We start from the raw sequence: 27,134 nt of genomic DNA, 5'->3' as shown, positions 1-27,134 counted from the left end.
GCATAAAACTGTCCTAGTCCTGGTTAAAGGCCAAACTATAATTATGTGTAATCACATAATACATTTCAGGGATTCAAATTACTGGGTTTGTTTTTATTTGTTTGATAAAACATGATTTTATTGTAATTTATTTTCGGTAGGAGAATGAATTGCTAAATTTACGATATATATTTCGTAATTAAGTGAACGAACCACCAAGTAACAGCTTATGTCTTCTGGTTCCAACTTTGTTTTATATCTGTGATAGCCATAATTCAGTGTAGCCAAATCTTAAACTATAAAATCAAGTATCCATTACGGTGTTGATAAATAGTTCTATTATATTTATCATATAATGCAAACAGACAGTAGTTAATTATTATAGTTTGCTCCAATAAAACAAGCATAGCAAATATCTTTTTTCATACGTCTAAAAGATTGTGGTGGATTTCTAGGTCGTTGGTGGTGGCAGTTTTTTTTTTTAAATGCGTGGCAACTGGCAATTCTGTAGCGGGGTTGTACCTGCGTGAACCCGGGGGGAAAAAACGTAAAGTTGAGAAGCTGTGATTGCAATGGGGTGTCTTGGGACTCTTGTGTCGTTATGTGTAATGTGGGGACTTGTACTAATTCATGTCCATGGTAAATCGCAAAACAAGACTCGAAATTTACTGCTCATTATTGGTAAGTCAATTTGTATTTTAACATTTAAATAATGTTTTTTTTAATACAATTTTAAAAATTATAGTTATTTCGGCTGCTTCTGACCTTTTAACAAAGTCCTGAAAATTGTGAGGTAAAAAAACTTTTTAAATGTTCTGGTTTTTAATTTGGTAAAGCATACAATTTTTCACTAGGTTCAAATAGACTTTATTCTAGACATTTTTCTTCCCCTCATTTCCCCCCATCTTGCGTTTAAGGCTGTCATAAAAAATGACACTGGCCACAAAAATACGTGGTAGAAAGCTTACAGCACTGTTCATTAAAAAAATGTGTGGTTAAAACGTACAGTTAGCCATACAAAATGCATGGTAAAAGTGTATGTAGCAGTGGCCATTAAAAATTGAGGTAAAAAGTTTACAGCACTGGCCATAAAAATGGTAGAAAGCGTACAGCACTGGCCATACAAAATGCATGGTAAAAATGGTACAGTACTAGCTACAAAAAGGCATGTTAAAATGTACAGCACTGGCCTTAAAAATGTGTGGTTTAAGCATACAGTATAGACAAAAAATTGGTATAAAGTGTACAGAACTGGCCATAAAAATTGTACCAAGCATACAGCATTGGCCATACAATTGCATTATAAAAAGGGTACAGCACTGGCCATTAATGCATGGTAGAAAGTGTACAGCTCAAGCAATAAAATGTGTGGTGTGTGTGTACAGCACTTATAATCATAGGCATGCGCACGGTAGGTGCCACAGGTGCCTTGGCACCACCATTAGGGTTAACGTTATTTTGTTTTTTACAAGCAGAAATAATACATACTTACAAAAATCTGTATTATTTCCAAAAAAATATGTTTTCCACTCGTGTCGAGTTACAGATATGTGCTCATAACACTATCAGTATATCAATTATCAATCGAACCAACTATACACACGGAAACAAGCCAGGTGCAATTACTTGTGTTGTACACGTGGGCCGCGGCTATGAAACTTTTGAAATGTAAATACTTCTCATAGTTCTCCTCGAATTACATAGAATGCGCGCTCGGTGTCCACTGTTCACTCCACTCGGCAGGCGCACGGAATAATAGCCGCAGTCCGCCAGGGTTTATTTAAAAAAAGAGAGAGAGTTTAGTTAGTTAAAATGATAGGCTTACTTGATAACTTATATGCAGTTGCCGACAAAACATTTTTGTTGTATTCCAAAAGTTAAAACTTTTGCCCACTCTTATTTGTGTATTTTTATTATTTTAATATTTTACATATTTTAGGTATGTTACAAAAACTCCCTTCATTTGTTGATTTTAAAACTTAACATTTGAGAATGTTTTTTCAAGCATTTATTTGGCGTCTTCAGAAAACATATAAGTACTGTTTTTCAAAGCCACCAGCATGAATTCCGTGCAAACAATTTGTGCAATTTACTTTATGGCTCAACAAAGCTTAAAACTGTAAATAGTTTAGTAGTTTTCCTGGTGATTATAACGTTCAAAGCCATAATTTGTCATAAAAAATGTTAAAATTTTTACATCTGTGTATTAAATGTTTTTGTTCAGAAACACCTTAAATAGCACCATTTTGCGCTTTCAAATCAACATTTTCCCGGGGGAGGACCCCCGGACCCCCCGCTTTAGGCTCGGGGTCCGTGCATGACAGGGTTGTCGTGTAATCTGTAGGGACCGGAAAAATTCGCGGATTCAATTACCTCTAGGATAGCCTCCATTATCCTTTGCATTTCTCAAGTAAACACGCATGTTCATTGGGTACTAAATTGTGAGGCGTCTCCACTGGGTAGCTTGTGATTCGACGCTTCTTTGGTCGATAGTCTCTCATTGGCCCAGAGAGCTCCAGTTAAACTGCGAGCCAATAGCAGAAACAGCAGAATTGTACACATGTTTGAATTTCAGCCTATCACAAAATGAATCCGCGAATTTTTCCGGTCTCTAGTAATCTGGCACCACCAATACTGAAGTCCTACGCACGCGTATGCTTATAATAAAAAAGTGTGGTACAAAGTTTACAGCACTGGCCTTAAAAATTGTAGAAAAAGTACAGCACTGGCCATATAAAATTCATGATTGGAAGCATACATCACTGGCCATAGAAAAATTAATGGTGGAAAGTGTACAATATTGGCCAAAATATTTGTTGCATGCAGCATGCAGCACTGGCAAAATGTCCCTGAACCCAAAGAAAAAAAACAGTATTATGCACTAATGTTAATGTAATTCTTTTAGGGTATAACAAAACTCTTTAGGTATAGAGTTAATATGCCCTTGTGTTGTGTGACATGTCTGCTAAACATGGAAATTGAAATATTTGTGGTATGCAGTGTACAGCACTGAAAAATGGCCCTGAACCATAAGTAAGCACAAGCTTTTGTGACCTGTGCTGTATCCTTACAACCGCACATTTTTATGGCCAGTGTTGTACCATTTATACTATGCATTTTGTATGGCCAGTACTGTATGCTTCTAACCATTTTGTGTGGACAGTGCTGTATTTTTTTCTACCATATATTTCTGTGGCCAGTGCTGTTTTTTTTTATGGATAGTGCTGTATGCTTAGGCTCCACCCACAACTCCAGGTGATAGAAATGAGGGGACGCGTGGGAATAAAGCCAACTTCAGCCTAGTAATGTTTCTCAACTTTAAAGCCCTTCAGAACTGTTCGTGTTTTCCAGGATCCATCAGAATTTAACAAAAAAAAAATTATAATAAATTTTTTTATTTATCACATTTATTTTCTGGCACTAGTGTTTTAAAAAATTGTTTTTTTTTTTTTTTTTTTTTTTAAATTTCAGGGACTTCCCAAATAAAATAGTACATAGTGGACACTGAATTATCTGGACAAACTGGGAGTTGTCAGATGCGTAGATGCTGCCGGGAGGAACAAAACTGTTGATTTTTTATTTGTGTTTGGTGGCCGTCCTGCAGCGGACGACGCCGGGTTCGAGATGGGCACCTACCGGAACAAGGTCTGCCAGACGCCGAACCTCGACGCGCTCGCCAAGAGGAGCCTCATCTTCAACAACGCCCACACCTCCGTCAGCAGCTGTTCCCCGAGGTGAGCGGTCCCGCGGGACTCGTGCGACAACCACGTCGCTCGAGATCTGCGGCGCAGACGAACGTGCGAGAGCTCCAACTCGCTACTCAGTTCTTCCTTGCACAGGATGCCTACATTCTGGTATGTCAGGGGGAGGACGTGAGGGAAAAATAATGTTCGCAGGCTTTCACTGCCTTTCTCCGAAGTAGCTTGGCTCCTGGGCTGTAGCCGTGTCCTTGGCGGATAATTCACACCGACGTTTTCGGTCGACATTGCAGTCGCCATCATCAGGGAGCAGTTGCCTACTACTGCCTCCCTGATGATGGCGACTGCAATGTCGACCGGAACGTCGGCGAATTATCCGCCAAGGACACTGCTACAACCCAGAAGCCAAGTACTATATGCAGACCTGCCAACTCTCACGATTTTGGTGTGAGGCTCACAATTTTAAGGTCCATCTCACGCCCTCACGCCAAAATAGTGTTTCCTCGCGATTTTTGGGGGCCCAAGAATTTGTTTGTAAAAGTTACAAAACAAGTTTTACGATAGCTTACAGTAACGAGTTTCCATCAATACTCGAGTCACGTAAAGGAAGCAATTTTGCGTTTTGTAGCGTGTGCCATGCTTTTTCTATCTCGCATAGTGGAAGAGGAGACATTGTGAAACATGTCACTACAAAAAAAACACAGCTAACACGTGAAGTGTATTGCTTCCAATAAAAAATTAATTTTGCTGTGAACAGTGATAATAGTGTTACACGAGCAGAATGTTATTTTACATCTTTTTTAGTTGCGGCCCGGCATGATCACTACACGACAGCGCTAAATTATGTTCAACTAAATTAAATCTGCAACCTATAATTTGTTGAAATAAATTTTGAAGCAGAGACCATGTAACATATGTACCTACAGGTATATCACTTAAATTTAAAGATTCTCATTTGTTGTTTTTTATATCTAACCTGTATTTATGGGCCTGAAAGTTTTTATCGAGGACCTCATGATTTTTTAAATTTGAATGTTGACAGGTCTGTATATGAGGGAAAAGTCGGAGAATCAAGCGTTGGTCCAGGAGAGTGAGTAAAGTAAACTGTATAAGAGATTGCTCCCCCTTTGGTTTTGGTGACCCTGCCCTCTAAGCGTAAGTCCTGCCGGCCTGGGGCCCCCACGAGCGTGGATACGGAATACGCTGTACACGCGAGACAGGTGAGATCCGACTATGTCCAGGGGCTGAGGCTACCCATCCCAGCATAGACACCACCATCACCCCCTTCCTCACTCAGAATTCTCTTGAAATCTTGGAAAAGTTATGGAAATCCCCCAATTGGTAGTAATGTAAGGAGAAGATGTGCTTTGGTCTGCCATCACCCAGATGGTGTCTTAATGCATAGTCTTACACACTACAAAATGGTGTAGGCTAGGTCCTATCGGTTAGTAAATATGTGGTTTGCAACAAGAGCTGGGAGATGTGATTTATGCCTTGACATGCCAAAAATTTGGATATAAAGTACAAAATTATAATATAGAAGAAAAAAAATCCAAAATGGTGGGACCTACCTAATCTTCCTTTAAATGTAATATCTAATAAAGATATTACGAACAATATTTTATGAAACTGTATTTTTGTGAAATGATGTGTGCTGCGCGATTCTTGTTTGTATAGTAGTTCGCTAAAATTGTGTGTGCTAAGTAATTTGTAATTTTTTTAGAAACAGTTAAGTGGATATCTTGACTCTTTATCATGTACGATCATCTGTAATTACTTTGCTGTGGTCGAGATGTTGAGCCTGAATAAAATTTTTAAAAAATGTAGATTGTACTGTCGAGGGCCGCGCCGGTGCTGTTTCGCAGTCGGTCGGCCATCCTGACGGGCCAGCCCGCGCACCAGAACGGCATGTACGGCCTGCACCAAGGCGTGCACCACTTTGACTCCTTGGACGGCGTGCGGAGCCTGCCCGCGGTGCTGGCGCGACACGGCGTCCGGACAGGTAGCGCGGCGCCGCGTCTGGCCCGTCGGGAACACGCACACACACACTCACACGGGCACCTTCGGGTTCAGGGATGTTTTTCCAGTGCTGTATGCTGCATACCACAAATATTTTAGCCAATCTTGTACACACACTTTCCACCATTAATTTTTTTTTATGGCCAGCGATGTATGCTTTCAATCATGAATTGTATATGGCCAGTCCTGTACTTTTTCTACAATTTTTTTATGGCCAGTGCTGTAAACTTTGTAGGTACCACACATTTTTTACGGTAAGCGCTGTGCACACACACCACACACATTTTATTGCTTCAGCTGAACACAGCCAAGGTACGAGAGAGATCTACAGCAGGGTTGCTGCCGTCCGGGAAAACACGGAAGACAACGGATAAGTCGCGGGAAATAAAACTTTAAATTATAATTTTTAATCTGAAGTCCGGTGTTCATAAATCCTATAATTATTCTCTTAACTGCTTGATCAATACACATAGGCATGATAAAGATAATAATTTTAGTTACAAGTGGAATTGGTATTAAATTATATAAATAACACTAAATTCTAATTTTTAATCTGAAGTGCAGTGTTCAGAAATCCTATAATTATTCTCTTAACTGCTTGATCAATACACATGGGCATGATAAAAATAATAATTTTAGTTTCAAGAGGAATTGGTATTAAGTTATATTTGAATCTTGCCGCCGAAAAGTTAACAAACATTAAAAACATTTTCGCTAAGGATAGGTAAACATATTGTGTCTTGTTGAGCATTTTTTTATTGACTGTGCGAAGCTTCGACTGAGCAAATCAATCCAAGCTCTTTTTAATATTCAATTTAACTATGCCAGGAAATTTGCTATTGGATGCGAGCTTCGCGTCTGACATGAAGCTTTGTGTTTTTGTTGCAAAACTTTAAAACATTGAAACCGTAAGATTCATTCGTGATAATATTTTTTTTTTGTGTTGTGTGTGATTTGCTTGAACAAAGTCGGTTACTTAAAATAAAGGGGGGGGGGGGACTCCATTTGCTTTTATGAATGCTCGTTATTAATATTACGCATTGCTATTTTATAATTTTCATTGAATAATTTTATATATATGGCCCATTTTGTTAATCGGCACGACCTCCTTTGAAGCACCAAGCGGCGGTTAGAAAACAAATTGAGTTTCGTGGCTGCTGTGATAAACGGTGGTTGCCAGGGAGTGTGAAGGGGGAGGGGGTAACCTTGCCAGCCGCTCCATTTGCATCCTCTTTCTCCCTTTCTTCAGCATTCCCTCTCCTCTCGCCTCTCATCTGTCAGCCTGAGCACTGAAGTGGCACAAGTGACACATCTAAGAGGCACAGCCTGCAGTTTTCCAAATAAGCTGTTCCCAGAAGCAAGATACACGAGTTTGCGATCATAACGCGATCTCCCCCCCCCCCCCCCCCCCCCCACCAACCAAACTTTTAGTTTCAAAAGTGTCATGTCGTAATTTTCAGGCGAAAACGGTAACATTAGCGATTAGTTGTTTTGCTGTACTCATAAGTTTTAAATTCCTTAATTAAAGGTTTTTTTTATAATTTTTTTTTTTAAATCTTGTAAATGATCACACGGAGATTGTTGCGTCGGCCAGGAATCATCGGCAAGAAGCACGTCGGTCCGAGCAGCGTCTACCCCTTCGACTTCGCGGAGACTGAAGAGAACAACTCGATCCTGCAGGTCGGCAGGAACATAACCAGGATCAAGCTGCTGGTGCGAGAGTTCCTGGCCCGGAACAAGTCGCGGTGAGCGGCGCGCCGGCGCTGGGGCGAGCGTCGTTCCCGCGTGTCCGTGGGTGTCCGGGTGCCCTTCCCGGTGGGGTGAGGACCCTGTGTGTGTCACCGGGGCACTCCCGTTCCTCCCGCCGCCTTTTCACTCCAGGGTTCTCGCGTTCTGGAAAGTCAGGGGGACACTCATTGAAGTTGATATCAATCAGAGAAGGTCAGAGAACTTACTTGAAATCCTGGTGAAGTCGTGGGAATTTCCCAGTGATGGTAATCAGAGGGTGAAATCTAAAATGTCATGCTGAAGTCTGCTGTCACTCAAACTCATTTAATTTTTTGAAGTGAAAACTTCTATAGGAAGTTTCGGATAGGGAGTAAATTCATGTAAGTCATCTTCGACATGGTCTCGTGACGTGTTAACGATAACACTCTATCTGTTCCTATTAGTGTAACTTATAGAAGTAACTATTATTAATATTAATAATAGAATTTAAGAAATTACAAATATAATTTGAAATAATAAATACTATCTTTGTAAAATATACATGTCTAACATAAGAAAATATTTTTTGATAAAAATCAGAGACTTTTTCACAATTTTTACTAAAAAAAAATATTATTACACAACAAATTTGTTTGATCGCTTTAGTAAAATAACTCCTAAATTACTATAAAATACGCATTGCATAGTAATTGTAGGTATTAAAAAATTAAATAATGATGTTAGTTTTCTTCATTATTCAAACTATATATCTATATGAGAATATTAATATATTTTATACTCAATTTTTACTGCATACACACATTCAAATCACATATGCACAGCACTGATGTGCAGGAACTGAAGACGCGTGTTAATAAGATATGTATTGGTACATGTCGTGTGCATTACTTGTCGACCTGTGTTATGTGTACTGGCTGCGCGCGCACCACTGAGTGTGTGTACACACACACACACATTCACAGCTGGCCCAAACAATTAATTTGGATATCCAAAAATAACAACTTGTTTGTTTATAGTTTAGATTTCACTTCTGTCTGCAGTCCTTGTGACTGCTTTGAAAATATAATTTTTGCGCACAGTCATGAACATTTGGAAGGTTCCAGTGGTACCGGGTAGGGGTGTGCGGGTATCCGAAATTTTCGATTTCAGTTCGGTTCCATGAATACCCAAACTCGCCCCGATTAATTTTAATGGATTCGAAATGCTTCGAGAAGAGAAGAGAGATAAAAAAAAACAATATTTTTACCTTTTTGTGAAAGGAATAATTAGAATTAACATGTAGGTCTACGTAATTCTTATTTTTTACAATCATTTATTCATTTGTTTCAATGTATGTATATACGGCCTACCATAAATCTTATGTCAAAGTGTTTTTATTTCGTATGCAAACTGTAGCAGCATAGCCTATATAAATCTGTGAATGTTGTATACGAAAGTAACAAATAGCATTTAAAAGAAGTTCTTACATTCAAGTTAATTATTATTTCTACAACTGCCAACTGGAAATCGTGTGTAAAAAAAAAATAATATTGTCAACTCTTTTGTTTTTTGAAACTATTTATCCTTCAGTAATATGAGTATATAAACTTAACGCAAATTATTATGATGATAAAACTTGAAAATGAAAGAAAAGATTCGAAATTGGAATCGGATTGCGAATAGCTGGTAGGGGATTCGACTCGGAATCGAACCGAACTGAAAGTGGAGGATTCGCACAGCCCTGGTGCCGGGTGGTTGGGGGGAACGGGGCGGAGCACCGGGGGACTGTCGGCAGGCCCTTCTTCCTGTACGTGGCCTTCCACGACCCGCACCGCTGCGGGCACACCCACCCGCAGTACGGGAGCTTCTGCGAGAGGTTCGGCGACGGCCAGCCGGGGAACGGGCGCATCCCCGACTGGACCCCGGTGTACTACCGGGCGGACCAGGTGCAGCTGCCCTACTTCGTGCAGGACTCGGTCGCCGCGAGGAACGACGTCGCCGCCCAGTACACCACCGTCTCCCGCCTCGACCAAGGTGCGGTCCGAGTCCCCGGCCGTCTCGGAGTAACAGTCATAACCATACAGCTTGTCCAGTGCAAACTACGATTATTGTGGCGAGATGGTCGGAGACTCGAGTCCTGTCGCATCTACTTGCTGGATTCAGCTCGAGTTTCCGAGTCCCAGACAGTCTCGTCATGATAGTCATAGTTTGTACGGAACAAACCATACAGTTTGTCCAGTACAAACTATGATTATTATGACGAGATGGTCGGAGACTCAAGTCCTGTCGCATCTGCTTGCTGGATTCAGCTCGAGTTTTCGATTCCCCGACCGTCTCGTCGTAACAGTCATAGTTTGCACTGAACAAACTGTAATTAGTCCCCGCTCTGATGAGGAGTGGAAGTGTTGAGCTACTGGCCTGCAGAGCTGGTAGAGGCGGGTAACCTCGGCTGGATCGCGAGCAACTGGGGCGACCGAGGGGTCCCAGGGATGTGTCGGTACTTCCCGGGCCTCCAGTGGGGGGCAAGCACCTGTGGTCCCCTGGGGTATTCGACGGGGCTGGTGGCTGTCCGGTGGCGTTGCATGTCGGGATGGGTTCTCCCCAGCCTCCGTGCGTACTGTGCAGTCCCCGGAACCATGCCGCGTTTGAATAGCGTATCATTCCAGGTCTGCGGGGCCAAGGGTAAGGATGAGTAACCGTACTCAACACCTGCCATGTAAAAGATCCATCGCTGATATCTCGGATTCAGCCCTTAAAGGGCCCGCCTCGTCAGTGTGTTAGCGAGGTGGGATGATAAACGCAACGCTCACTGGTGCTTCTAGCGCGGTGTCTCCTCTGGACTGGCACGCAGTCTTCTCGTCGTAACAGGATAACTGTGAGATTTGAGCGCTGACCGTAACATTATATTGCGTAGAAATGAAGATAAAGGTGAAATGCAATTCATTTAAGTGCTTTCAAGAATCTGTACTGGTCGTTTTTCGCCTAAAAATTACTCTGAAAACACACGTTTCAGCCATTTAAACTCTTCTAAAAATACATTTTAAAAACTTTATCCGAAATCAAAAAGTACTTTTCGGCCCTCAGGGAACTCTTTAATTCTTTTCGTAAACAGACCCCACCCCAATATCTCGAGTAGTTTTGCAATCGCGTTGTTATTCCTGAAGCTCTGCGTACCGCGTGTGTGCCCGGGTGGGCGGGGGGCCTTAAGGTAGTAGGTACCGAGCCCTGACGAGAACAGTCACGTGGATCTGCGAAACATTGTATGTGTTTTGTAACTTCAGTGTCAAATTAACTACCGTTTGTGTGAGACGTCTGCATGGGGGTAGTTTCTCGTTGACGAGGTTTTGTCTTTGCGCGCAGGCGTGGGGCTGGTGCTGAAGGAGCTGAGGGACGCCGGCTACGAGGACAGCACGCTGGTCATGTACTCGTCCGACAACGGCATCCCCTTCGCCGGCGGGCGCACCAACCTCTACGACCCGGGTGAGAGATGTCCACATACGAATTTTTAATCATAAGTTTATCTATATAGGTTGTCTGAAAGACCGCACATTTTTTTTCTTTTTGGATCAGACAGAGGATAAATTTCTGAGGCAGGGAGTCTGTGCCGATTTTTGATCCGACCCATAGGCAATTAGTAATTAATTATAATAGTTAGCCAATGATGAGCACGCTCCAAGAGCTTGCCCCCTTATACTCTTGTCACGCCGTGAGAGACAGCGAGCAGTAGTACCTCGCGCTTCTCTTTTTCTCTCTCTCTCCCGGTAAGAAACAGTCGCTCCCCCCCCCCCCCCCCCCCCCAACTCTTCTTCTTTCTCTTGGAGTGCGCTCATCATTGGTTAAATATTTTAATTAATTACTAATTACCTGTGGATCGGATCAAAAATCGGCAAAGACTTCCTGTCTCAGAAATTTATTCTCTGTCTGATCCAAAAAAAAAACCTGTGTTCTTTCACGGACACCTTTATAATTTAACTAAATTAATAATTAATTTTATACATGTGTGAACGTAATATCGATAACTGAGTATTTCTTTTATTTTTATTTTGTTTGAATTTTTTCTTACCATCCGTATTTATATCACTCCAGTTCTTTTATTATTTTATTTCTATTAATTATTTGGATGTAAAATTGAAGTTATTTTTTTTTTACTAAGCCAAGAAAGTATAACTTCTAACGTGCATACATAAGTTCATGCACCTTTTTCTTTCTTCAAAGGATTGATTTTTATATAAAATTCATCCAAAAGTCAGGTGATTTTATTATATATGTGCATTTTTGTTTAATGATGTTTAGGCTTAAAATAAATTAAACCTTAACCTTTTACACATTATATTTCATAAATGTCTTATATTACAACATTATAAAATTTAAATAATATTATAAAATACTTTTTTTTAAAATGAAATTTATAGTCAGTTCTTTTGTACACAATTTTTGCGGAGGAAGTCATGAACACGTAACATTCCTGAAATGAGGGCTTATTTTTGTTGGAATTTGTGTAAAAGAAGAAAAAAGTAGAAAATCATGTTTTAACTTCAGAGCATCACAAATTATTATATAATTTTATTTTTTATTTTATTTTATAGCAACTGCAAAATTTTCAGGTTGCTAGCCATTGGTACAGCGGAGTCCCGTTAACCCAGTCTGAACGGGACAGGATCCAGAACGGATCACCGAAAGTCGGGATCGAATGGAATTCTCCCTACAAATGCGAGTTTTACATGTTCTTCATTGGGCAAAACCATTAAGATCTTAAGTTTTATTATTCAAGACCAAATATTTTTTCAACAGATTAACTTTAGTGTTAATGCCAGTGTATGGATGGACCTAAGTTTTTTAGATATAAAACTAATGTTTGTGGTTTGAATTTCAAAAAAAAAAAAAAAAAAAAATTAATTTTTCTAAACACTTTTTTGTATTGATGGGATGTCCGTACGAGCGGCATCCTGGTTAACGGCGCTCTACTGTAACTGGACGACCTTGGTCGTCTCTGGTGGTGGTGTCCGCGAGCTGCGACGCTGCATAGTTAACCAATGAGGCAATGATGAGCATGCTCTAAGAGAAAGAAGAAGAGTGGGGGTACTGTGCTTACCGATAGAGAAAGAGAGAGAGAGAGAGAGAAGCGCGAGGTACTACTGCCCCCTTATACTCTTGGCGTGCCGTGAAAGACAGTAAGCAGTATTTTTCAAAACACTTGTTGGATTAATGGGATGTCTGTACGAGCGGTATCCAGGTTAGCGGTACCCTGCTGAAACTCGACAACCGTCGTCGTCCCTGACGCTGCGATGTGGAAAGTTCCGGACGCTGTCCCTGGACAGGCATGGCGGTCCCGCTGCTGGTGTCGTCTCCCGAGCGCGACGGGCGCCGCGGGGAGGTGACCTACGCCATGACCAGCCTGCTGGACGTGACGCCCACCGCGCTGGACTGGTTCGGGGTGCCCGCGCCCGCCCGCCCGCCGCTCACCGGCCGCTCCCTGCTGCCGCTGCTCCGCCGGGGTGCGTGCCCCGCGTCCCCCAGCACTTACACAGTCATTCTCATTATTCGTTACCAGTAGGTGGTCCTACACCACGTGGGACTCGTTCACAGATAAAAATTTATTGGGGGGCAAAAAAAAAGTTATATGTATGAGGCCAAGACTCCGCCGCGCTCCTTGAATACTTCAGTATTCTTTCTAATTATCCATTACCAGTAGGTGGTCATACACCACGTGGCACTCGTTCACAAATAAAAATTTATTGGGGGCAAAAAAAAAAAGTTCAATGTACGAGCATTAGCGGATCCAGAGGGGGGGCTAAGGGGCTCAAGCCCCCTCCAAAAGCATCTGGGTTCACTATTGTTTTAGTGTTTGCCTTGATAAAAACCTAGCCTCAGCTGGGTCAAGCCCCTCCGAAAACCAAAATCCTGGATCCACCTCTGTGTATGAGGCCAAGACTCCGCCGGGGTGCGTATCCGCCCCCTGCTTGTCTCCTCGCCCCTTGAATACTACAGTATCCACTCTAATTATTCGTCACCAGTAGACAGTCCTACACCACGTGGGACTCGTTCACGAAAAGAAAGAAAAAATTAACTGGGGAGAAAAAAATGTTACATGTATGAGGCTAAGATTATTTATTTGAGAAATTTAGATATAATCTGCAACATTATTGTCACGTTTTTTTTTTTATATTTAACAAATAATCGGTGATTATGATTGAAAATTGTTAATGATATTACACATATATAGTTCCTTTATTTTAGACTTTTTTTTCTAATGGTTCCGTGTAAATTACTATCTTTTTTTATTATTTTGCTATGTTTTGAATCAAGTTTTCTTGGACTCGTGTGAAGTTTGTAAAAAAAATAATAATAATTTCACTAAATGTTAAAATTAGTTTCGAAAAAATATTTGATACTCGTGGAGAATATTGTGATATTTTGATTTAAAACGAAAAGAACAGTATTCGCAGAAGGCTTGGAGCCTGCCTGCCTGGACTTAAGTCACTCTTGCGTGCGCCTGTCCCCTGGGAGGATGTGGCGAGAGCTGTCCTGAGCTGGTAGGGAATCATTCAAGTAAACGAATATCTGTACTTCTCGCATACTGAAGATTCAAAGAAATGTTGCCGTTTAGAAAATAAAATGTTTTTTGTGGATTACATTTCATATAACATTATAACAAATTTAATTTATATATTTTATTTGTTAAATGCCCACCAACAGCTGAGGGCTTCAGCGGTGGGCACAACACATACACACAAATACACACACACACACATATATATATACATATAAACAATTTTTATTTTTACCTCGTTCAGTATGTTTCATGTTTTAAAATTAAGCCTTACCTAAAGAGTTATGAAATTAATTCAATATGTTAGTGCACGAAACGGGGCGATCTAGGTGAGTTCCGGGTGCTGAGCTGTGTCTGTGCCCCGCGCAGAGCCGCCGCCCGGGGACGCGCGGGCCGTGTTCGCCAGCCACAGCCACCACGAGGTCACCATGTACTACCCCATGCGGGCGGTGCGCACCAAGCTGTGGAAGCTCGTGCACAACCTCAACTACCTGATGCCCTTCCCCGTGGACCAGGACCTGTACGTGTCCGCCGCCTTCCAGGTGATACGCCCGCGTCTCCTCGTTCCATTCGTGCTTCGTCGCACCGTCGTCGCACATGTTGTACTGCAGTCGAGTTTCAAAAAGTAGGGGTGCGATGTTTATGCGGAAAAAAATATTTTTGTTTGTTCTGTAAAGTTGTTCATGATCGCAAGACCCATTCATGGAAAGTACGTTTACCGTGTTTTCTCGCATAATCATCACACATTTTGTACTAAAATCGAGTTTGAAAAGTAGGGGTGGTACGTTCTGCGGAAAAAAAAATGTTTGTTTGTTAAAATTATTTGTAATAGTAGCAAAACCCATTCATGGAAAGTAAGTTTACTGTGTTTTCTCGCATAATCGTCGCACATTTTGTACTAAAATCAAGTTTGAAAAGTAGGGGTGTGACGTTCATGCGGGATAAAAACAATTTTTTTGTTTGTTAAAATTATTCATAATAGCAAAACCCATTCATGGAAAGTATGTTTACCGTGTTTTCTAGCATAATCGTCGCACATCTTATACTGCATTCAAGTTTCAAAAAGTAGGGGTGTGACGTTGATGCGGGAAGAAAAAAGATTTTTGTAAGCGTGCGACGTTTATGCGAAAAAAAATATTTATTTTTTTTTGGTTAAAATTATTCATAATAGCAAAACCCATTCATGGAAAGTATGTTTACCGTGTTTTCTCGCATAATCTTAGCACATTTTGTACTAAAATCAAGTTTGAAAAGTAGGGGTGCGACGTTCATGCGGGAAAAAAAAAAATTTTATTTGTTAAAATTATTCATAATAGCAAAACCCATTCATGGAAAGTATGTTTACCGTGTTTTCTAGCATAATCGTCGCACATCTTATACTGCAATCAAGTTTAAAAAAGTATCTGTGCGACGTTCATGCGGGAAGAAAAAACAATTTTTTTGTTTGTTAAAATTATTCATAATAGCAAAACCCATTCATGGAAAGTACGTTTACCGTGTTTTCTAGCATAATCGTCGCACATCTTATACTGCATTCAAGTTTCAAAAAGTAGGGGTGTGACGTTGATGCGGGAAGAAAAAAGATTTTTGTAAGCGTGCGACGTTTATGCGAAAAAAAATATTTATTTTTTTTTGGTTAAAATTATTCATAATAGCAAAACCCATTCATGGAAAGTATGTTTACCGTGTTTTCTCGCATAATCTTAGCACATTTTGTACTAAAATCAAGTTTGAAAAGTAGGGGTGCGACGTTCATGCGGGAAAAAAAAATTTTATTTGTTAAAATTATTCATAATAGCAAAACCCATTCATGGAAAGTATGTTTACCGTGTTTTCTAGCATAATCGTCGCACATCTTATACTGCAATCAAGTTTAAAAAAGTATCTGTGCGACGTTCATGCGGGAAGAAAAAAAAAATTTTTTGTTAAAATTGTTTATAATAATAGCAAAACCCATTCATGGAAAGTACGTTTACCGTGTTTTCTCGCATAATCGTCGCACATTTTGTACTAAAATCAAGTTTGAAAAGTAGGGGTGCGACGTTTATGTGGAAAAAAAAATTTATTTGTTAAAATTATTCATAATAGCAAAACCCATTCATGGAAAGTACGTTTGCCATGTTTTCTAGCATAATCGTCGCACATCTTATACTGCAATTAAGTTTAAAAAAGTATCTGTGCGACGTTCATGCGGGAAGAAAAGAAAATTTTGTTTGTTAAAATTGTTTATAATAATAGCAAAACCCATTCATGGAAAGTACGTTTACCGTGTTTTCTCGCATAATCGTCGTACATTTTGTACTAAAATCAAGTTTGAAAAGTAGGGGTGCGACGTTTATGTGGGAAAAAAAAAATTTTTGTTAGGAAAAGTTATTCGTAATAACAAAACCCATTCATGGAAAGTACGTTTATTTAATAAAAAAAAACGTGGACTAAACAAGAGCACGCCAAACAATTCAAATTAATAAGTCATCCAACAAAAAGCCTTTCCTCGACTTTAAAAATAGAAGAAAAAACATCTGCGACCCGAACTCCAGCCACTTGAATCCGTAACTATCGTCATAACACACACTTACCCCGAAAGAGTGCGGGCAGTCAAATGTAGTCAACTCGGCACTCGACAGAGAGCGTGACGTTTACGCGAGAGGTTTATTTTATCCAAAATTTTGCGCCCTTAAATATCAGTGCAACGATCATGCGATAAAACATAAAACAGGGTAATTCTTTGTAATAATTTCGATGTGTAACATCTCAGCTCTCGGCATACAGCATTTGGCGGAAGTAATTTCTTGAATGAAACTGAAATGTGTAACAACGGTGTTGCCATCTGTGGCGGATGGCACGAACCAGAGTTCACAAAGCCAAAGGGAAACTTTTATAGTAGTATTAACTGTTTACAATATGTAAACATGTACACATTTGAAAGTGTCTTTAACACGAATTGTTGAAGCAGTTGATCTGTGTAATTGTACTCGACTGGGCACTTATTATTACATGCGTTTTAATTATTAATGGACGAAAAAGACTAAATACATTATATTCTATGACAAAATTTTCTTCTTCATGACACCATAAAGTGTTGGCTCTGCCTGTTGGTTGGGCGTTCTCTTGATATTTAATGACAAAAATTTTCTTCTTCATGACACCATAAAGTGTTGGCTCTGCCTGTTGGTTGGGCGTTCTCTTGATATTTAATGACAAAAATTTTCTTCTTCATGACACCATCAAGTGTTGGCTCTGCCTGTTGGTTGGGCGTTCTCTTGATATTTAATGACAAAAATTTTCTTCTTCATGACACCATCAAGTGTTGGCTCTGCCTGTTGGTTGGGCGTTCTCTTGATATTTAATGACAAAAATTTTCTTCTTCATGACACCATCAAGTGTTGGCTCGGCCTGTTGGTTGGGAATTCTCTTGATATTTAATGACAAAAATTTTCTTCTTCATGACACCATCAAGTGTTGGCTCTGCCTGTTGGTTGGGCGTTCTCTTAATATTTAATGACAAAAATTTTCTTCTTCATGACACCATAAAGTGTTGGCTCTGCCTGTTGGCTGCGGCGTTCTCTTGATATTTAATGACAAAAATTTCTTCTTCGTGACACCATAAAGTGTTGGCTCTGCCTGTTGGTTGGGCGTTCTCTTGATATTTAATGACAAAAATTTTCTTCTTCATGACACCATAAAGTGTTGGCTCTGCCTGTTGGTTGCGGCGTTCTCTTGATATTTAATGACAAAAATTTTCTTCTTCATGACACCATAAAGTGTTGGCTCTGCCTGTTGGTTGCGGCGTTCTCTTGATATTTAATGACAAAATTTTCTTCTCCATGACACCATAAAGTGTTGGCTCTGCCTGTTGGTTGCGGCGTTCTCTTGATATTTAATGACAAAATTTTCTTCTTCATGACACCATCAAGTGTTGGCTCTGCCTGTTGGTTGCGGCGTTCTCTTGATATTTAATGACAAAATTTTCTTCTTCATGACACCATCAAGTGTTGGCTCTGCCTGTTGGTTGCGGCATTCTCTTGATATTTAATGACAAAATTTTCTTCTTCATGACACCATCAAGTGTTGGCTCTGCCTGTTGGTTGGGCGTTCTCTTGATATTTAATGACAAAAATTTTCTTCTTCATGACACCATAAAGTGTTGGCTCTGCCTGTTGGTTGCGGCGTTCTCTTGATATTTAATGACAAAAATTTTCTTCTTCATGACACCATAAAGTGTTGGCTCTGCCTGTTGGTTGCGGCGTTCTCTTGATATTTAATGACAAAATTTTCTTCTCCATGACACCATAAAGTGTTGGCTCTGCCTGTTGGTTGCGGCGTTCTCTTGATATTTAATGACAAAATTTTCTTCTTCATGACACCATCAAGTGTTGGCTCTGCCTGTTGGTTGCGGCATTCTCTTGATATTTAATGACAAAATTTTCTTCTTCATGACACCATCAAGTGTTGGCTCTGCCTGTTGGTTGGGCATTCTCTTGATATTTAATGACAAAATTTTCTTCTTCATGACACCATCAAGTGTTGGCTCTGCCTGTTGGTTGGGCATTCTCTTGATATTTAATGACAAAATTTTCTTCTTCATGACATCATCAAGTGTTGGCTCTGCATGTTGGTTGGGCGTTCTCTTGATATTTAATGACAAAAATTTTCTTCTTCATGACACCATCAAGTGTTGGCTCTGCCTGTTGGTTGGGCGTTCTCTTGATATTTAATGACAAAAATTTTCTTCTTCATGACACCATCAAGTGTTGGCTCTGCCTGTTGGTTGGGTGTTCTCTTGATATTTAATGACAAAAATTTTCTTCTTCATGACACCATAAAGTGTTGGCTCTGCCTGTTGGTTGGGCGTTCTCTTGATATTTAATGACAAAAATTTTCTTCTTCATGACACCATAAAGTGTTGGCTCTGCCTGTTGGTTGGGCGTTCTCTTGATATTTAATGACAAAAATTTTCTTCTTCATGACACCATCAAGTGTTGGCTCTGCCTGTTGGTTGGGTGTTCTCTTGATATTTAATGACAAAAATTTTCTTCTTCATGACACCATAAAGTGTTGGCTCTGCCTGTTGGTTGGGCGTTCTCTTGATATTTAATGACAAAAATTTTCTTCTTCATGACACCATAAAGTGTTGGCTCTGCCTGTTGGTTGGGCGTTCTCTTGATATTTAATGACAAAAATTTTCTTCTTCATGACACCATCAAGTGTTGGCTCTGCCTGTTGGCTGCGGCGTTCTCTTGATATTTAATGACAAAAATTTCTTCTTCGTGACACCATAAAGTGTTGGCTCTGCCTGTTGGTTCGTTCTCTTGATATTTAATGACAAAAATTTTCTTCTTCATGACACCATAAAGTGTTGGCTCTGCCTGTTGGCTGCGGCGTTCTCTTGATATTTAATGACAAAAATTTTCTTCTTCATGACACCATAAAGTGTTGGCTCTGCCTGTTGGTTGGGCATTCTCTTGATATTTAATGACAAAAATTTTCTTCTTCATGACACCATAAAGTGTTGGCTCTGCCTGTTGGCTGCGGCGTTCTCTTGATATTTAATGACAAAAATTTTCTTCTTCATGACACCATAAAGTGTTGGCTCTGCCTGTTGGTTGGGCGTTCTCTTGATATTTAATGACAAAAATTTTCTTCTTCATGACACCATAAAGTGTTGGCTCTGCCTGTTGGTTGGGCGTTCTCTTGATATTTAATGACAAAAATTTTCTTCTTCATGACACCATAAAGTGTTGGCTCTGCCTGTTGGCTGCGGCGTTCTCTTGATATTTAATGACAAAAATTTTCTTCTTCATGACACCATAAAGTGTTGGCTCTGCCTGTTGGTTGGGCGTTCTCTTGATATTTAATGACAAAAATTTTCTTCTTCATGACACCATAAAGTGTTGGCTCTGCCTGTTGGTTGGGCGTTCTCTTGATATTTAATGACAAAAATTTTCTTCTTCATGACACCATAAAGTGTTGGCTCTGCCTGTTGGTTGGGTGTTCTCTTGATATTTAATGACAAAAATTTTCTTCTTCATGACACCATAAAGTGTTGGCTCTGCCTGTTGGTTGGGCGTTCTCTTGATATTTAATGACAAAAATTTTCTTCTTCATGACACCATAAAGTGTTGGCTCTGCCTGTTGGTTGGGCGTTCTCTTGATATTTAATGACAAAAATTTTCTTCTTCATGACACCATAAAGTGTTGGCTCTGCCTGTTGGTTGCGGCGTTCTCTTGATATTTAATGACAAAAATTTTCTTCTTCATGACACCATAAAGTGTTGGCTCTGCCTGTTGGCTGCGGCATTCTCTTGATATTTAATGACAAAAATTTCTTCTTCGTGACACCATAAAGTGTTGGCTCTGCCTGTTGGTTGGGCGTTCTCTTGATATTTAATGACAAAAATTTTCTTCTTCATGACACCATAAAGTGTTGGCTCTGCCTGTTGGCTGCGGCGTTCTCTTGATATTTAATGACAAAAATTTTCTTCTTCATGACACCATAAAGTGTTGGCTCTGCCTGTTGGTTGGGCGTTCTCTTGATATTTAATGACAAAAATTTTCTTCTTCATGACACCATCAAGTGTTGGCTCTGCCTGTTGGCTGCGGCGTTCTCTTGATATTTAATGACAAAAATTTCTTCTTCGTGACACCATAAAGTGTTGGCTCTGCCTGTTGGTTGGGCATTCTCTTGATATTTAATGACAAAAATTTTCTTCTTCATGACACCATAAAGTGTTGGCTCTGCCTGTTGGCTGCGGCGTTCTCTTGATATTTAATGACAAAAATTTCTTCTTCGTGACACCATAAAGTGTTGGCTCTGCCTGTTGGTTGGGCGTTCTCTTGATATTTAATGACAAAAATTTTCTTCTTCATGACACCATAAAGTGTTGGCTCTGCCTGTTGGCTGCGGCATTCTCTTGATATTTAATGACAAAAATTTTCTTCTTCATGACACCATAAAGTGTTGGCTCTGCCTGTTGGTTGGGCGTTCTCTTGATATTTAATGACAAAAATTTTCTTCTTCATGACACCATAAAGTGTTGGCTCTGCCTGTTGGTTGGGCGTTCTCTTGATATTTAATGACAAAAATTTTCTTCTTCATGACACCATAAAGTTTTGGCTCTGCCTGTTGGTTGGGCGTTCTCTTGATATTTAATGACAACAATTTTCTTCTTCATGACACCATAAAGTGTTGGCTCTGCCTGTTGGCTGCGGCGTTCTCTTGATATTTAATGACAAAAATTTTCTTCTTCATGACACCATAAAGTGTTGGCTCTGCCTGTTGGTTGGGCGTTCTCTTGATATTTAATGACAAAAATTTTCTTCTTCATGACACCATAAAGTGTTGGCTCTGCCTGTTGGCTGCGGCGTTCTCTTGATATTTAATGACAAAAATTTTCTTCTTCATGACACCATCAAGTGTTGGCTCTGCCTGTTGGTTGGGCGTTCTCTTGATATTTAATGACAAAAATTTTCTTCTTCATGACACCATAAAGTGTTGGCTCTGCCTGTTGGTTGGGCGTTCTCTTGATATTTAATGACAAAAATTTTCTTCTTCATGACACCATAAAGTGTTGGCTCTGCCTGTTGGCTGCGGCGTTCTCTTGATATTTAATGACAAAAATTTTCTTCTTCATGACACCATAAAGTGTTGGCTCTGCCTGTTGGTTGGGCGTTCTCTTGATATTTAATGACAAAAATTTTCTTCTTCATGACACCATAAAGTGTTGGCTCTGCCTGTTGGTTGGGCGTTCTCTTGATATTTAATGACAAAAATTTTCTTCTTCATGACACCATAAAGTGTTGGCTCTGCCTGTTGGCTGCGGCGTTCTCTTGATATTTAATGACAAAAATTTCTTCTTCGTGACACCATAAAGTGTTGGCTCTGCCTGTTGGTTGGGCGTTCTCTTGATATTTAATGACAAAAATTTTCTTCTTCATGACACCATAAAGTGTTGGCTCTGCCTGTTGGCTGCGGCGTTCTCTTGATATTTAATGACAAAAATTTTCTTCTTCATGACACCATAAAGTGTTGCCTCTGCCTGTTGGTTGGGCGTTCTCTTGATATTTAATGACAAAAATTTTCTTCTTCATGACACCATAAAGTGTTGGCTCTGCCTGTTGGCTGCGGCGTTCTCTTGATATTTAATGACAAAAATTTTCTTCTTCATGACACCATAAAGTGTTGGCTCTGCCTGTTGGTTGGGCGTTCTCTTGATATTTAATGACAAAAATTTTCTTCTTCATGACACCATAAAGTGTTGGCTCTGCCTGTTGGTTGGGCGTTCTCTTGATATTTAATGACAAAAATTTTCTTCTTCATGACACCATAAAGTGTTGGCTCTGCCTGTTGGTTGGGCGTTCTCTTGATATTTAATGACAAAAATTTTCTTCTTCATGACACCATAAAGTGTTGGCTCTGCCTGTTGGTTGGGCGTTCTCTTGATATTTAATGACAAAAATTTTCTTCTTCATGACACCATAAAGTGTTGGCTCTGCCTGTTGGTTGGGCGTTCTCTTGATATTTAATGACAAAAATTTTCTTCTTCATGACACCATAAAGTGTTGGCTCTGCCTGTTGGTTGCGGCGTTCTCTTGATATTTAATGACAAAAATTTTCTTCTTCATGACACCATAAAGTGTTGGCTCTGCCTGTTGGTTGGGCGTTCTCTTGATATTTAATGACAAAAATTTTCTTCTTCATGACACCATAAAGTGTTGGCTCTGCCTGTTGGTTGCGGCGTTCTCTTGATATTTAATGACAAAATTTTCTTTTTCGTGACACCATAAAGTGTTGGCTCTGCCTGTTGGTTGCGGCGTTCTCTTGATATTTAATGACAAAATTTTCTTCTTCGTGACACCACAAAGTGTTGGCATAGCCTGTTGGTTCGGACGGGCGGTTGGTTCCCCCGGGCGCGACGCGGGCATGAGGGGTGTGTCGTGCCGGCAGGACCTGCTGAACGGCACGCGGGCCGGCCGGCCGCTGGGCTGGTACAAGACGCTGCGGGACTACTACCACCGCCCCGAGTGGGAGCTCTACCACCTGAAGAGCGACGGGGACGAGCTGCGGAACCTGGCCGGATCCCCGGACCACCAGGTAGCCCACCGGCGCCCGCGTTCGGCGTCAGTCACTCGACTGTGACTAGTGAGAGCACACACACACACATATATATATATGTAGCCTTTTTTTTTTTCATCCTGGTGTGCGCAGTTATGACACGCATACAGAACATTGTGTCGGAGCACCGTCGCGAGGCCGGCCTCCGTTGCGGAAAGGAAGGTTAGGAACGATAACTGTCAATACAGCCGCGGACCCGAGGTTTCGAATACGGCAGCAACGCCCAAATAGACGCTTTTTTTTTGACTAGACAATGTCTAATAAATCGATGAAGGCCAGCTGCACGCACGAAAAAGTGTCCCGTAACGCACATTGTCCCGTTACGCTGTGTCCCGTTACGCTCATTGAACGCTTGCGCCGCATCTATCTCTCTTCCACTCGATTGGAACAACCATTGATTTGACTTTTTTCAAGGCACATTAAACTTGAAACACTCCCATTCGTTTCCTACTTTTCCTATCATCGTCCTATCCTCAACAGAATAACACAGATTGTAAGAAGTTAAATAGCAAACATGTATAAAAGTTATAGTTAAAATAATCTCTCCGTTAAAGTAATAAACATTCTTGAATTAATGCGTGCAAATACATAAAAGTAAATTTATCAATTAAATTTTAGATTTCATTTCACTCCTTTGTATCCATACAAAAGTGATAATTCAATAAAAATGATTCCATTTTATTCTTAAAAGTGTGCAATCATTTCATCAATGTTTTGTTATGACGTCACGTTAAACTATCGTCCGTAAACCGACTTTACAGACAACAAATTTTTTGGGTTTGCCGAGACGACGGCACCCGGCGGGACCCCAGGAGGTAATACCAACAATGTTGAGGCAACGACGTATTGCGCATCGACAATTCACTCACTTTTTTTCCATGACGCGCCTAAACTAGTACAACTTCAATAAACATAACACAAAATAAGATTTAACAGGCATAGTAACTTGCAGATTTTTATTTTGGAAAGCTAAAACCTTTTCAGATAGATGGTTCCCAGATTATTTAAGTCGACTTGTACCCAACTGTTTATATTTAAAGGGCGACTATAAAATTAAGCGAGGGCTTAAATTATATAAATGTCAGTTGGATAAAAGCTGCTAAAAAATTTAAGTTTCATGGCTTCCGGCACCGTCAGTTTTTTTCTGCACGCTTAGTTTTAGAGTTGCCCTTGAAATATAAATGATCGGGTACCTGTTATGTATATCTATTCTGTGTTATATTTATTGAAGTTACACTTCTTTAGGCGCATTATGAAAAAAATGACGAGTGAATTTTTTATGATGTGCGCACACAATGGAAAGAAATTTTCATAGTATTAAAAAAAAAAAAAAAATGCTACATACAAATAAAAATTATATATGTGCTTTATTAAATCTTGTACTTTAGTGAATGATATTGAATACTGGTCCATATCATCAAAAACATTTATTTATTGTGAATATTAGTGATGGGTATTGTGTTCTTCAAGTATTTTTTTTTTATTATAAGACAGGTATGTTCCCAAATGTATCATTTATTTGCATTATAAAGTAAAACATTATTTTAAAAATAATTAAAATCAATAAATTACAATTAACATTCAGTATATTTATTTTCATTATTAATTAAACTTTATCTTGATTACTTTACTAAATCTCTAAATAATATAAAACAAAGTCGCTGTCTGTTTCTCCGCTTACTTCTAAACCACGCAACTGATTTTGATACGGTTTTAATTTTATTTGTATTGTGTAACGAGAAATCAGCTGTTATCTTTTATATAAAGACATTCTATAACTGGCAGTAGGTAACTATAAAATATATGATGGTTTAGAAGAAGTAAGAAGAGAAACAGAAAGAAAAAGACAGCGACTTTGTTTTATACTATATAGAGACTAGAAAAGAGAAGATTTTCATTTGTGACGTAGGTACTTATAACCATTTAAATAAATAAATAATTAAACACTATTCTTTTTTTTCCCATAAATATTTGTCTCATTTAATTTATTAGTATATTGCACCCGTGGGAAGCCGGTGTGGGTCGTTAGTTAAATAAATAATGTAAAGTTTACCAACTGAATTTATAATTTCTGTCAATTATTTATTTGCAAAATAAATGTTAGTTTTTAATCATGCCTAGTAATGTGTACATAAGTACATGCTACCCATTTTTTTAAAATCAAAACATGGCCATGTGATATTTTAAAATTTGTATAAAAAAAAATGTTATGTGAAGGGGGATCTTGAAAAAAAGTCCTGAAATTTTTTTCAGCGGGCATATTTACAAACGGAGAATGCTGTCAGTGTTTAATTTTTTTTTTCTCCCGAAAGAAACCGTGTAAAATTGTGAGAAAACTGGGTTAGATTAAGTAAAACATGTTTCTCCACTAGAATGTGGCTAAATCTTACACAATAATATTTATCGCGGTCATGCGAACACCACAAAGTCACGTGAGTCCCCGTGGACTGAATTAGAATGAATATTCTCTTACTAGCCTACGTTCTGTCTTAACTAGTCTTAAATAAGAGTAATTAAACAAAGTTTCCTCCCCCTTGTGGGCTGAGTGAGGTGTGAGTACAAGCCAGCTTGTAACAACCCAGATTACAGCCTTCCCCATGCCATCCAGTAATAAATATTTGTTATAAATTTTTTTTTCCATATTTTGGATTAGATGTATAATTTTTTTTTTAGAAGTTATTGTGAACGTAAATTCACTGGGTTCATTGTTTTTATTTTTAAAATTCATAAGTTTATTTTTCTAGTATTTTTTTTTTTTTGCTGGCTTCTTTGTGTGGGAAGGGGTGCTGACATGATTCTCCTTCATTTTTTTCCCACGACCGAGGCTTTGTTTCACACGCTAGGCGTGTGATTCACGGTCACGGGAGTGTGCGAAAGAGAGAAAATTGCTGCGTCGTGGGAACAGAAGTAAGCATTTCGTGGAAGCTTCTGTTGCCATGCGCCGTGATTGGCTGAGAATTACGTCAGCGAGCCCAGAACACTGCATGCACAAAGGGAAGGAAGGCTGTAATCATTGTCCGAGCATCAGGCAGTGGTCGGGCAATGGTTCCGGGTTTTATCTTTTTTTTAACGTACATTTAATTAATATTCATTCTGTTTGTGCGAAAGATATCGGAATTTTTACATGAATAAAAAAAGTGTATAAAATTTTTCGTAACCTGCTTCTAACCTGCATGTTAAATGTTAATGATGCTACCATATTTAATTTTTTTATAAACCGGTTCTTGATTATCTTTATTGTTGTTACCGTATATAATTATGAAACTTGTTCTTGTTTATCTGTCAGTTGCCTGCTGTGTTGTCTTGTGTATGTTCTATTATGGTATTGTCCTCAATGTTGTTCATTTTGTTTCATGTGTTTGTTTTGTCTATGTAACTTTTTTTTTTGTTTATCGTGTGGGAAGCCTATAACTCACGTAGTTTCGGTTCCCTGCAAGAATTTCCGAAGATTTCCGAAGTTTTGCGTTTTGGTATTAACGCCACTTCAGCCGCTAAATCAGAAGTTTCCGATAAAAATAAGCATGTTGTGACTGACCTGACCTAACCTAACCCTTCAATTTTTTTTTAATTTCAATTTTTCGGGAGAAATCCGAAGTTGCACGAACGTGGTAGGGAACCGAAACCACGTGAGTTGTAGGCTACCGTTATCGTGCCTACCGCCCGTGGCCTTATGCCGTCAATGGGCATGTAACGAATTGATAAATAAATAAATAAATAAATAAATAAATAAATAAATAAATCGCACCCTGAGAACAAGACTATCGTAACTCAAAAGAATTGAGTTTATGAGTTTACCATAGGCAGGAAAATATCATTATCTAGGCACTGCAAGACTATCTCAATAAGTCAATACTATACATATTTACTTTTGCGGGACTTGTGGCGAATAATGTAGTGTTGCACTCTGGAAAACATTATACAGTAGAACCCTGTTATAATGTTCCTGCATATAATGTTTTCCTGCTTATAATGTCATATTTTTAAAGTCCCAATATTTCCCCCATAAGGACAATGTATTTATTCCCTGCATATGACGTTCATAAATAGTGTAATTTCCTGCTTATAATGT

General features: G+C 39.4%; 1 protein-coding gene across 2 annotated transcripts in view; it reads left to right on the top strand.

Moving 5' to 3' along the window:
- Window positions 1-288: 288 nt before the first annotated feature.
- The window catches only part of LOC134541301 (N-sulphoglucosamine sulphohydrolase), a 31,563-nt gene continuing 4,717 nt past the window's right edge, over window positions 289-27,134 (top strand). Inside the window, exons 1-9 of one of the 2 annotated variants that reach the window (XM_063384624.1) lie at window positions 289-660; window positions 3,584-3,713; window positions 5,543-5,679; window positions 7,291-7,441; window positions 9,199-9,437; window positions 10,764-10,883; window positions 12,722-12,898; window positions 14,323-14,495; window positions 22,898-23,044. In XM_063384624.1, the coding sequence (XP_063240694.1) occupies window positions 552-660; window positions 3,584-3,713; window positions 5,543-5,679; window positions 7,291-7,441; window positions 9,199-9,437; window positions 10,764-10,883; window positions 12,722-12,898; window positions 14,323-14,495; window positions 22,898-23,044 (1,383 nt within the window). In that variant the 5' untranslated portion in view covers window positions 289-551. The remainder of the gene's footprint in view (window positions 661-3,583; window positions 3,714-5,542; window positions 5,680-7,290; window positions 7,442-9,198; window positions 9,438-10,763; window positions 10,884-12,721; window positions 12,899-14,322; window positions 14,496-22,897; window positions 23,045-27,134) is intronic. The other variant, XM_063384625.1, reaches the window with a different exon arrangement.

Source organism: Bacillus rossius, chromosome 18 (genome assembly GCF_032445375.1).
Source record: "Bacillus rossius redtenbacheri isolate Brsri chromosome 18, Brsri_v3, whole genome shotgun sequence".
In the NCBI taxonomy this organism is placed as follows: domain Eukaryota; kingdom Metazoa; phylum Arthropoda; class Insecta; order Phasmatodea; family Bacillidae; genus Bacillus; species Bacillus rossius.
The sequence above is the reverse complement of the archived record's forward strand: the minus strand, read 5'-3'. Positions and strand labels throughout refer to the sequence as shown.